We start from the raw sequence: 12,301 nt of genomic DNA on the forward strand, positions 1-12,301 counted from the left end.
AAATATTGAAAATTTTGTTTGGAGAAGTTATCTAGTAGCTTGGTTATCTAGTAACTTCAGAAATTATTTAAACATATTCCGAAGTTATCTAGTAAGCTAAAAATATTTTTAAAAAAATTGGAGAAGTTATCTAGTAGCTTGGTTATCTAGTAATTTCAGAAATTATTAAAAAATATTCCGAAGTTATCTTGTAAGCCAAAAACATTGGATTTTTTTGGAGAAGTTATCTAGTAGCTTGGTTATCTAGTAATTTCAGAAATTATTAAAAAATATTCCGAAGTTATCTAGTAAACCAAAAATATTGGAAATTTTGTTTGGAGAAGTTATCTAGTAGCTTGGTTATCTAGTAACTTCAGAAATTATTTTAAAATATTCCGAAGTTATCTAGTAAGCTAAAAATATTTTTAAAAAAATTGGAGAAGTTATCTAGTAGCTTGGTTATCTAGTAATTTCAGAAATTATTAAAAAATATTCGGAAGTAATCTAGTAAACCAAAAATATTGGAAATTTTGTTTGGAGAAGTTATCTAGTAGCTTGGTAATCTAGTAACTTCAGAAATTATTAAAAAATATTCCGAAGTAATCTAGTAAACCAAAAATATTGGATTTTTTTTTGGAGAAGTTATCTAGTAGCTTGGTTATCTAGTAACTTCAGAAATTATTTAAAAATATTCCGAAGTTATCTAGTAAGCTAAAAATATTTAAAAAAAAAAATGGAGAAGTTATCTAGTAGCTTGGTTATCTAGTAATTTCAGAAATTATTTAAACATATTCCGAAGTTATCTAGTAAACCAAAAATATTGGAAATTTTGTTTGGAGAAGTTATCTAGTAGCTTGGTAATCTAGTAACTTCAGAAATTATTAAAAAATATTCCGAAGTTATCTAGTAAACCAAAAATATTGGAATTTTTTTTTGGAGAAGTTATCTAGTAGCTTGGTTATCTAGTAATTTCAGAAATTATTAAAAAATATTTCGAAGTTATCTAGTAAACCAAAAATATTGGAAATTTTGTTTGGAGAAGTTATCTAGTAGCTTGGTTATCTAGTAACTTCAGAAATTATTTAAACATATTCCGAAGTTATCTAGTAAGCTAAAAATATTTTAAAAAAAATTGGAGAAGTTATCTAGTAGCTTGGTTATCTAGTAATTTCAGAAATTATTAAAAAATATTCGGAAGTTATCTTGTAAGACAAAAACATTGGATTTTTTTGGAGAAGTTATCTAGTAGCTTGGTTATCTATTAATTTCAGAAATTATTAAAAAATATTTCGAAGTTATCTAGTTGTACGGAGCGGACTGTATTTTCACTTCACTTCAGGCGGACTTGGGGAACCAGCTTGGGAGGATCGGAAATTTCGCAAGCAAACAAAACACTAGATTTCTCTTCACTAATTTCTATTTACTACTAAAATTAACTAGGTAAAGATGTTTTCTAGCGTTCTTCCGACGATCGCGACGCGCTCGACTTGACGTCCGACCGGTTCGGCTGCTTGCGACAAACTTGTCTCGACGCGCTCACTTCTGCTCGCTGCTCTTCGTAGCGCGCCAAAAATCCTCTCGCACCACCTTCGTCGTGCGTCGTTTGGTCTCCCTCTCTCTCATGTCGTTGTCGAGCCGTCATCAACGGCGCGTTGTTGTCAGCTTCGGCACGCTTGATTTCGCACGCAGCTCGTTGCGCGCGCTTTCTTTGTTGTTGGCAACGACGCCAGCTGGGTTGCCACTTTCTTTCTCGTTTTGGTCGCAGCAAGCGTAGTGCTGCCAAATCAAAACCAAAAATTTCTTCGAGCTGACAGATTCAGGCTCGAACATCCTCCACCCGCGGAAAACTGCAAGTGTTCTCCAAGCGATCCAGATCTCGGACTTCTGCCGTCCAGTGTTGGTCGGAGTTCCAATCTCCGTTCGTTGACCAGATCCAGGCAAGTTCCGATCAATTACTTCGGGGGGCTTTCGGTTCCGCAACCTGATGCGGACCTGTTTCATCTTGTTTCCAAAAATGCTTAGCTTCATGTCGTACTTACAGGTCCTGTTGAGTAGCAGGCGCTGGGGCTGCCTTTCAGATTCCTCGTACTGAACGACTCGAGAGATGATCTTCAGTACCTCCTGTTGCAAGCCGATTGTCGGAAACCGGCATCTTTTTCTGTTTCCACCTGGACCATCTCCAGCGGCTCCAAATGTCCTCTTCGTCAGTGGGTCGGCGCACACCGACCGCTGGTGTGGGTGGGTTCTTCCAGAGCCACTCTTCGTCTTCTTCATAATCACTGGTGCTGCAGTTGCTCGATGCTTTGAACGCTCATGAAACCTCAGCTGTGTGCCAACTACAGCAGCCTTGTGCGGCGTACTTGTACGCGCCGCCGTCAAGAGCGTTGATTGCAGCCGGGCGCTGCACCTTGTCTCTCCTCCTTGGAAACGCTCGACTTGGAAAGCCAGCGTTATCTTCGATGTTTGTAGCATCGCCTGGAACAGCAGGTAAAACCTTCCTTGTGTTGTTTGACCACTCACTAAACTTGTTTCCTTGTAGGTTTCACCAACTCCACGATCTTCGATGTCCTTGTTCAACTCTGGTTCGTCCTCAAACGTCGTGGCATGAGCCCTAACCGCTTCTCCGCGTGCTGTGCTGCTTCCTGTTGTGCCGTATGTGTCCTGGCGGAGCCTCGCCTCGCGCAAAGCCACCAAGTTGGCTCTGTCGACGAGTTGGACTCCCGCAGGAATCACCAAGGTGTTGGAACGTGGCTGCATCTGCTCCACGTCAGCCAACTCGTTCGCGTTGTGTCTGTCCAGAGTGTCCTTGATCAAGTGTGTGTCGAACTTACTTGTGATCAATAAACCACGGCAGGGGTTTGGGTTGCAGGGTTCGTCTCGAAAGTCCGCGATGGCTGACAGCGCGTCCGGCGCTAGTTGTCCAGAGGAGCTGGCCTCTGGCGTCACTTGATCCGTTTCGGCTTGTTGTGGAGCACCAGTTTGCTCCACCTTCCTTTGTGTTGTCGGTTGCTTTGGGTTTTTCCGGTACTCGGCGTGCAGCAGGGTGTGGTGCCGCTTCTTGCACGTCGCGCACGCTCCGTTGGACACACACTGCGCTGAGGTATGTCCCGCCTGGAGGCAGTTGAAGCAGAGCTGCTTCTCCTTAACCTTGATCAGCCGCTGGGGGACTGCCATCTCCAGGAACTGCGGACACTTCCAGCTCTTGTGCTGGCCTAGTCCGCACACGTCGCACTTCTGTGCCGGCTTACTTCCGGCGGTCGAGACCATCTTCTGCTGACCCGGATCATCCGTAGCGTTCTGTCCGGGTGGCTTCTTGGTGGGTTTTGACGAGTCCCTCTCGTCAGCGATCTTGCATGTGTCGATGATTGTCTTGGGCTTCTCGATCTTGTGGTTGTTCTCGGACCGTTCACCATGCGGGATGGTAAACTCCGGTCGTACCCGATCTTCCGTGTCCAGCTGCTCTGCCAGCAGCTTCCCGGAACGCTTCTGGGGTTCGTCGATGGCCGTCTCGTTAGCGCATCCGACGATCTTAGCGGTTGTTGGGTTCGTTGTCTCGTCCACCCATTGTGGTACACCAGGCGTGTACGCGATTCTTCGTCGTGTGGGCTGGCCTACTTCTAGCAGCTTCTCTTCGATGACCGTCAGGACCTCTGTGTGCAGGTCGTCGAAGGCGTCGTAGAGGGCATCTTGCTCGTCCCGTGATGTTGACGGAACCATGCCAAGGATCTGCCCGTACGCCGTGTGGTACGCATCGTACGCGGCTTCTACCTCCTTCTGACACGTCTTCAACGCTGCCCATGTGAGCGTCGTGGCATCTTCCAAGCTGTCAAGAATAGTGGTGAGCTTACCTTGAGCCAGCTCACGCTGGTGGACGACGTCGCTGAACCGCTCCATCTCCGCCAGCTCCTTTACACTGCTCGCTCTGCAGGGGATCACTCAGTGCACTTAATGACCGCACTTGCCGCCGGTCTTCTTCTTCGGTGTGGCCGCCTTCTCCGAGTTCCTCAGCTTCTTTGGTGGCTTCCTCGGGCGAAGCACTTTGACCACCGATGCTACAATGGCAGGGCACTGAGCTCGGAACGGCTGCTGGAACCGTTCGCCTTCACTTTGGGGTTCTTCTACCCGCTTACTTGCACTCTGCGCCGAACTTCCGGAACCACTTTCCAAAACGTTCTGCGCACCTTTTCCGGAACCACTTTTTCGCGTTGTCTTCCGGAACCAGTTTCGCGAAGCCTTCTCACTTCGAGCGTCTTCACTTCCGGACCAAGTTCGCAGAAGGTTTTCGCTCCTCTTCTCGGTGTTCACTTCCAGGACCACTTCCCGAAAGCTTCTTCCGACTCTGCCTGCAACCTCCGCATCTTCTTCTCTGGAGTCGACGCGTCCTTACTCAGCGCCGCTCCCGGGAGTTGTTGCAGGCGCCTTAGGGCAGTTTCCGGCACAAGAGGAACACCAACGATCGGACCCAGTGTCCGAACCAAGCACGGAAATCAGCCAAGTCTGAAATCACGGTACTTGGGGGAACTTTGTGTCCTCTTGGCCGGAACTTCACTTCACTTGAGCCTTCTTTCCGGAACCTTTTTCCGGCTTCAGAAGGTTCTGGACGCATCCAAGATGGCGTCGCTTAGCACTTTTTTCACTTGCTCTTCGGACGCACTCTGCTGATTCCAAAATGGCGTCGCCTTTTTTCACTTGAGCACTTTTTTGAGCCAAGATGGCGCCTTTGTTCACTTTTTCCCGCGGCGTCTTTTTCAACTCAGTGGGCCTTGTGCCCACTTGCCGCGATAGAATCGACCCTCCGCCTTTTGTCCATCACTGTCCCCGAAAATCCCGGCACTTCTGGTTCAATTAATCCGGCTCGAAGGACCATGTCCGGAGCGGACTGTAATTCATTTCACTTCAGGCGGACTTGGGGAACCAGTTGGGAGGGTTGGAATTACCGCAAGCAAACAAAACACTAGATTTTCTCTCACTACTTTCTATTTAATAACTATAACTAAATTAAGTGAATAAAACTAGTGTCTCCTCCGACGATCGCGACGCGCTCGACTTGATGTCCGACCGGTTCGGCTGCTTGCGACAAACTTGTCTCGACGCGCTCACTTCTGCTCGCTGCTCTTCGTAGCGCGCCAAAAATCCTCTCACACCACCTTCGTCGTGCGTCGTTTGGTCTCCCTCTCTCTCATGTCGTTGTCGAGCCGTCATCAACGGCGCGTTGTTGTCAGCTTCGGCACGCTTGATTTCGCACGCAGCTCGTTGCGCGCGCTTTCTTTGTTGTTGGCAACGACGCCAGCTGGGTTGCCACTTTCTTTCTCGTTTTGGTCGCAGCAAGCGTAGTGCTGCCAAATCAAAACCAAAAATTTCTTCGAGCTGACAGATTCAGGCTCGAACACTAGTAAACCAAAAATATTGGAAATTTTGTTTGGAGAAGTTATCTAGTAGCTTGGTTATCTAGTAACTTCAGAAATTATTTAAAAATATTCCGAAGTTATCTAGTAAGCTAAAAATATTTAAAAAAAAAATTGGAGAAGTTATCTAGTAGCTTGGTTATCTAGTAATTTCAGAAATTATTAAAAAATATTCCGAAGTTATCTTGTAAGCCAAAAACATTGGATTTTTTTTGGAAAAGTTATCTAGTAGCTTGGTTATCTAGTAATTTCAGAAATTATGAAAAAATATTCCGAAGTTATCTAGTAAACCAAAAATATTGGAAATTTTTTTTGGAGAAGTTATCTAGTAGCTTGGTTATCTAGTAACTTCAGAAATTATTTAAAAATATTCCGAAGTTATCTAGTAAGCTAAAAATATTTTTAAAAAAAATGGAGAAGTTATCTAGTAGCTTGGTTATCTAGTAATTTCAGAAATTATTAAAAAATATTCGGAAGTTATCTAGTAAACCAAAAATATTGAAAATTTTGTTTGGAGAAGTTATCTAGTAGCTTGGTTATCTAGTAACTTCAGAAATTATTTAAACATATTCCGAAGTTATCTAGTAAGCTAAAAATATTTTTAATAAAATTGGAGAAGTTATATAGTAGCTTGGTTATCTAGTAATTTCAGAAATTTTTAAAAAATATTCGGAAGTAATCTAGTAAACCAAAAATATTGGAAATTTTGTTTGGAGAAGTTATCTAGTAGCTTGGTAATCTAGTAACTTCAGAAATTATTAAAAAATATTCCGAAGTAATCTAGTAAACCAAAAATATTGGATTTTTTTTTTTGGAGAAGTTATCTAGTAGCTTGGTTATCTAGTGATTTCAGAAATTTTTAAAAATATTCGGAAGTTATCTTGTAAGCCAAAAACATTGGATTTTTTTGGAGAAGTTATCTAGTAGCTTGGTTATCTATTAATTTCAGAAATTATTAAAAAATATTTCGAAGTTATCTAGTAAACCAAAAATATTGGAAATTTTGTTTGCAGAAGTTATCTAGAATCTTGGTTATCTAGTAATTTCAGAAATTATTAAAAAATATTCGGAAGTTATCTAGTAAACCAAAAATATTGAAAATTTTGTTTGAAGAAGTTATCTACTAGCTTGGTAATCTAGTAACTTCAGAAATTATTAAAAAATATTCCGAAGTAATCTAGTAAACCAAAAATATTGGATTTTTTTTTGGAGAAGTTATCTAGTAGCTTGGTTATTCAGTAACTTCAGAAATTATTTAAAAATATTCCGAAGTTATCTAGTAAGCTTCAAAAAATCAAACCATCCACATTAACGACCCCCGGGTCTTTTGTGGTCTCTATTGCAAGTTTCTGCTCGAACCTAGGAGTCCAAAGGCTTGAATGGGGAGAGCACCCAACCCTCTTTTTACTCCAAGGAACCTTCCACCCCAGTGTTTGAACTGACGACCTTTGGATTGCGAGTCCAACCGCCGCCAGCGATTCCACCGGAGTAGGCTTGGTTTGATGTGTTTTTGGTACTTATGGTATGGAGACGACTCTTACACCTGGAATGACTTAACGGCCTAACAACAACCAAGGCCGGGACCGACATTTTACTTCCTCATCCGATGGAAGGTTGGAGCAGATGGGAATCGAACCCAGAATCATCCGCTTACAAAGCGGACAGCGTAACCATTCGGCCACGCACTGCTCTAGTAAGCTTAAAATATTTAAAAAAAAATTGGAGAAGTTATCTAGTAGCTTGGTTATCTAGTAATTTCAGAAATTATTTAAAAATATTCCGAAGTTATCTAGTAAACCAAAAATATTGGAAATTTTGTTTGGAGAAGTTATCTAGTAGCTTGGTTAACTAGTAATTTCAGAAATTTTTAAAAAATATTCCGAAGTAATCTAGTAAACCAAAAATATTGGAATATTTTTTTTTGGAGAAGTTATCTAGTAGCTTGGTTATCTAGTAACTTCAGAAATTATTAAAAAATATTCCGAAGTAATCATAATCACATTGGATTTTTTTTGGAGAAGTTATCTAGTAGCTTGGTTATCTGGTAACTTCAGAAATTATCAAAAAATATTAAGAAGTTAACTAGTAAACCAAAAATATTGAAAATTTTGTTTGGAGAAGTTATCTAGTAGCTTGGTTAACTAGTAATTTCAGAAATTATTAAAAAATATTCCGAAGTAATCTATTAAACCAAAAATATTGGATTTTTTTTTTTAGAAGTTATCTAGTAGCTTGGTTATCTAGTAACTTCAGAAATTATTAAAAAATATTCCGAAGTAATCTAGTAAGCCAAAAACATTGGATTTTTTTTGGAGAAGTTATCTAGTAGCTTGGTTATCTGGTAACTTCAGAAATTATCAAAAAATATTAAGAAGTTAACTAGTAAACCAAAAATATTGAAAATTTTGTTTGGAGAAGTTATCTAGTAGCTTGGTTATCTAGTAATTTCAGAAATTATTAAAAAATATTCGGAAGTTATCTAGTAAACCAAAAATATTGGAATTTTTTTTGGAGAAGTTATCTAGTAGCTTGGTTATCCATTAACTTCAGAAATTATTTAAAAATATTCCGAAGTTATCTATTAAGCCAAAACATTGCATTTTTTTTTTTGGAGAAGTTATCTAGTAGCTTGGTTATCTAGTAATTTCAGAAATTATTTAAAAATGTTCCAAAGTTATCTAGTAAGCCAAAAAATATTGGTGGAATTTCAGTTATCTAGTTGGCGATTTTTTTTTTTGGAGAAGTTTTCTAGTAGCATGGTTATCTAGTAATTTCAAAAAAAATTGAAAAATGTTCCAGAGTTATCTAGTAAGTTAAAATATTGAAGAAGTTATCTAGTAGCTTGGTTATCTAGTAAATTCTATGTTTAAAAAAAAACATCGCTACTAGATAACTTCTGTACTAAAAAGTTATCTAGTGGCGATGTTTTTCAAGTTTTAGTACTTTACTAGATAACTTTTTAGTACATTACTAGATAACTTCTCCCACCTTATCCCTTTAATTGTTAACTAAGCAGCAATCCCTCAGGCGCTGATCAAAAGTTTAAAAATCAATTCTTCAAGTTTTACTGGATCAAAGAGGTAGGACGTAGTGTGGTCATACACGTGCAAATTGTTGTCCTCGAGAGCGAACCCCTCATCGCGCATTTGTAACCACTTCAAGTTGCTCCTTAAAACCATCTCGCAAATCCTTACCCAAGTACCCCCTTCAGGATCCTTGGAATTAGCCGCAAGTTTCTCAACTGAAGCGCGCAAACGTGTTTGATGTCACGGTCCTGCGAAAAGAGTGAGGTCGTTAATAAAAATTAATTTAATTCCGGTGGCGTAACCAATTTAGAGCTACCAGGGCGCTGGCCGTGGTGGTAATAAAAACCGGCTGCACAAAGTGTATGGGAATATCAAATTAAACAGATTTTTTTGCTTCTTTCCAGAGCAGGATTCGCTTTGCATCGCCAATTGGTATGGATATGAGGGGGGCAGAACTTTCTTAGATAAGAGCGGGACTTGAAGAAAAAGTGGGACTCACTCAACTAAGAGTGTGAAGATGTTTCTTGGAAAGGTTTGTTTTCTGTTTTTTTGAATCTTAAAAAAAATTTAGCTGTCAACAATTTGTCGTAAAAGGTGTCTGATGTCTCAAATTTACTTTTGTCTCAAAATAACTTTTGTATCAAGATTTTTTCTGTCTCAAAGATACTTATGTCTCGATAGTCTTTGTCTCAAATTATTTTTTGTCTCATTTGTCTCATAATTACTTATGTTCTATTTCATTCATTGTCTCATATGAATCTTTGTCTCATTGTTACCTTTGACTCAAAGTATCCGTTGTCTCATAGTAATCTTTATCTCATAGTTATCTTTGTCTCATATTTATCTTTTCTCATGGTAGTCTTTGTCTCATAGTTGTCTTTGTCTCATAGTTACGTTTGTCTCAAGTATTCTTTGTCTCATAGTTATTTTTGTCTCAAAGTGAATGTTTCATAGTAACTTTTGTCTCATAGTTACCTTTGTCTCAAAGCTATCTTTGTCCCATAGTCATCTTTGCCTCATATTATCCGTTGTCTCAGAGTACCGATTGGTGTGCGTGTGGTTGAGCGGTTCGGTCGACGGTTGATTGGTTCGCGATTCTAAACTAGTTTTTTCGTGTGTAAAACGGCAAATACCGGTCTAATATGCACAAAATCTGACGTGTCCGACCAGTAACATTGCCGGATGGATAAAGTTTTTTCGAACTTTTCTCGAAAGTGCGTGTAATTTTGTGAAAATAAACCGTCGATCTTCTCTTGAAAGATGGCTACCGTCCACCAAAGCTGGACTCTGCCCCGTCGTCGTCGTCGGCTGTAAACATGTATTTGTGTGCCCGGTCAGAAAACGCGTCGTGTAGTGTGCGTGTGTTGAAGGGGAAGAGGAGAGAGGACGATCATCGTGCTGCTGCTGTGATGAGGCAATTCGGAACGAATCGAAAAATTTGGACTACTCTGATGCCAAGAGGATTTTTAGAGCAGCAAAGCCAACGATCATCCGCGGTGAGAAAGTTCCAATTATATTTTCCTTGTACCATGATTTTTTTTATGTTTGCGAGTGTGAGTGAGAGCGAAACAGATATAGCGTAACTTATCTAGATAGATTTTTGCCCTAAACAGTGGGCCAAATTTTAAATTTTTCATTTCTTTTTGTTTGTTGTTAATTTCTAGTGTTGTAAACTGGAAACTTGCGTGGTATTGAGCAGAGTTTTTCTTTTGTTAAACTATTTTTTAGATCATGCATTTTAAATAAGAAACTATAAATATTGAAAGCTAATAAGACATTTTAAGTATGTGATTAGTGTCACCTTATATGTTTTAAACGTAATGTTAGGCAAAACTATTCATTTGAAAAATGGTTGACCCTAAATAGTAATTTAAATTAGTTAGTTTTTTGTGTGACCGTCTGAGTGAAAGAATGAGTGAAAGAGTAAGTAAATTACTAATAAATAATTTGGTTACAGCGGTTTTCGGTGGTCTTGCGAGGGATTTCAAGCAAATTTAGTCGGATAGTTTAGTCTGATTAGCAACGCGTTTACGTAGGACCGGTCTTGTTCTTCGCGTTCGCCGCCGTGTTTGATGCATACTTGAACCGTTAACTTAAAAGATAAAAGAGAAAGAATATGAAATATTGACTAAGGGCGCGTTTTGTTATTAATTTGTGTATTATACTTAGTAATATGCTCTTTCAGTTAGTTCAAGCTTTCCACAGCCGGCTGTCTAGGCTTGTACGATTTAATTTATATTTAAACACTAATCGGGGATTGGCGGAAACTGACAGTTGGATTTTACCGGAAGAAATGTGCGCGTCGTGTTCGTTTTCGTCGTCTTCTTTCCCCCGTATATTCGTGTGTTAGCCTCGTTATTGATCGATTTTGATTTGTTTTTGCTCGGTTGTCGTAAACAATATTAGAGTTTGTTGTGGCGTGTTAATCGATGATAATACGGAATTCACCCAGTAGCGTTAGTTTAAATAATTCGTTTGCGATTGGGCACAGGACAAGACCTTCCTCTAGCATCGTAGCTCGGGAGGCACGGCGACAAGTATTTATTAAACGTTATTATACAACTTCTCTCTATAGCAAGAAGCTTACTGCTCAATCATTTAGTTTTAGCCTAATAAAGTGTTCAAGTTTTAAATCTGTCCCAATACCTTCACATCATTTTGGTTATATCTTTCCACAGCCGGCTGTCTAAGATTTTAAACATTTATTAAACTCAACAGAAAATAAACGGGAATCATCTCATCAGCAACATCCGATTGTTTGCCTTGAGAATAATACATCACCCTATAAACATAACTTACTGATTTTTGGGTCACATCATCATCTTCTATGATGAATCCTGACCATTACCCTAACCCACTAACAAAATACCAAGTAGAAGTAGTTTTTCCGGCACACGCGGGGGTGTGGATATCGTATAGAACCCACCCTTGGCAGCAGTTTATTTTTTGTTTTTTGTTTTTTTTTTTTTTTTTTTTTTTATTTTTTTTTTTTTTTTTTTTTTTTTTTTTTTTTTTTTTTTTTTTTTTTTTTTTTTTTTTGGTAGCAGCCTGTGCTAACTAACATTCCCGTCCCATCCCCTCCAGATCTACAAACTGACATGGCGGGCGCCGTTGGCCAACGACTGTTTCCTATTAGCAACGGCTCAAGTTTTGATGATCGTGATGTTTTATCTTTTCAGCGCATTCATGCATGCTGTTGATAAGGGAAACATTATTTGATCGTTGAAGCGTATGACCGGTTGTGTTGATAGGATATTACGGTCCTGTTCAGCAACGGAGAAGGACAACCATGGGTGGTCTCTCATGCTCATGCTCATGCTCACTATCCGTTGTCTCAGAGTACCCGTTGGCTCATAGTAATCTTTGTCTTATAGTTATCTTTGTCTCATAGTTATCTTTGTCTCATTGTCATCTTTGTCTCATAGTTATCTTTGTCTCATAGTTACCTTTGTCTCATAGTTAACTTTGTCTCAGAGTATCCTTTGTCTCATAGTAATCTTTGTCTCATTGTCATCTTTGTCTCATAGTAATATTTGTCTCACAGTTATCTTTGTCTCATTGTCATCTTTGTCTCATAGTTATCTTAGTCTCATAGTTATCTTTGTCTCATAGTTAACTTTGTCTCATAGTTAACTTTGTCTCAGAGTATCCGATGTCTCATAGTTATCTTTATCTCAAAATTACTTTTATCTCATGGCAACTTATGTTCCATATTAACTTTTTTCTCAAATTTTTTTTTATAAAGGTTGAGTTCAAGCTTGAAAAAATTCCTCACAGCGATGTTTTCTCTGTCTTCAATAGTTTTGACCAGAAATTTATTAAAACTCAATACTTTTTCATTGACAACAAATATTTCAAGAACCCTAACTTCTTCGAACTTTCCATTCCACA

At 39.4% G+C, this 12,301-nt stretch overlaps 1 protein-coding gene across 1 annotated transcript in view; it reads right to left on the minus strand.

The window, feature by feature from the left end:
• Nucleotides 1-1,309: 1,309 nt before the first annotated feature.
• Nucleotides 1,310-12,301, minus strand: part of LOC120423237 (uncharacterized) — a 28,415-nt gene continuing 17,423 nt past the window's right edge. The window contains 1 exon segment of the mRNA XM_039586948.1: nucleotides 1,310-4,345. Within this exon segment, the coding sequence (XP_039442882.1) occupies nucleotides 1,621-4,345 (2,725 nt within the window). The 3' untranslated portion in view covers nucleotides 1,310-1,620.

Source organism: Culex pipiens, chromosome 2 (assembly GCF_016801865.2).
Source record: "Culex pipiens pallens isolate TS chromosome 2, TS_CPP_V2, whole genome shotgun sequence".
Classification (NCBI taxonomy): Eukaryota; Metazoa; Arthropoda; class Insecta; order Diptera; family Culicidae; genus Culex; species Culex pipiens.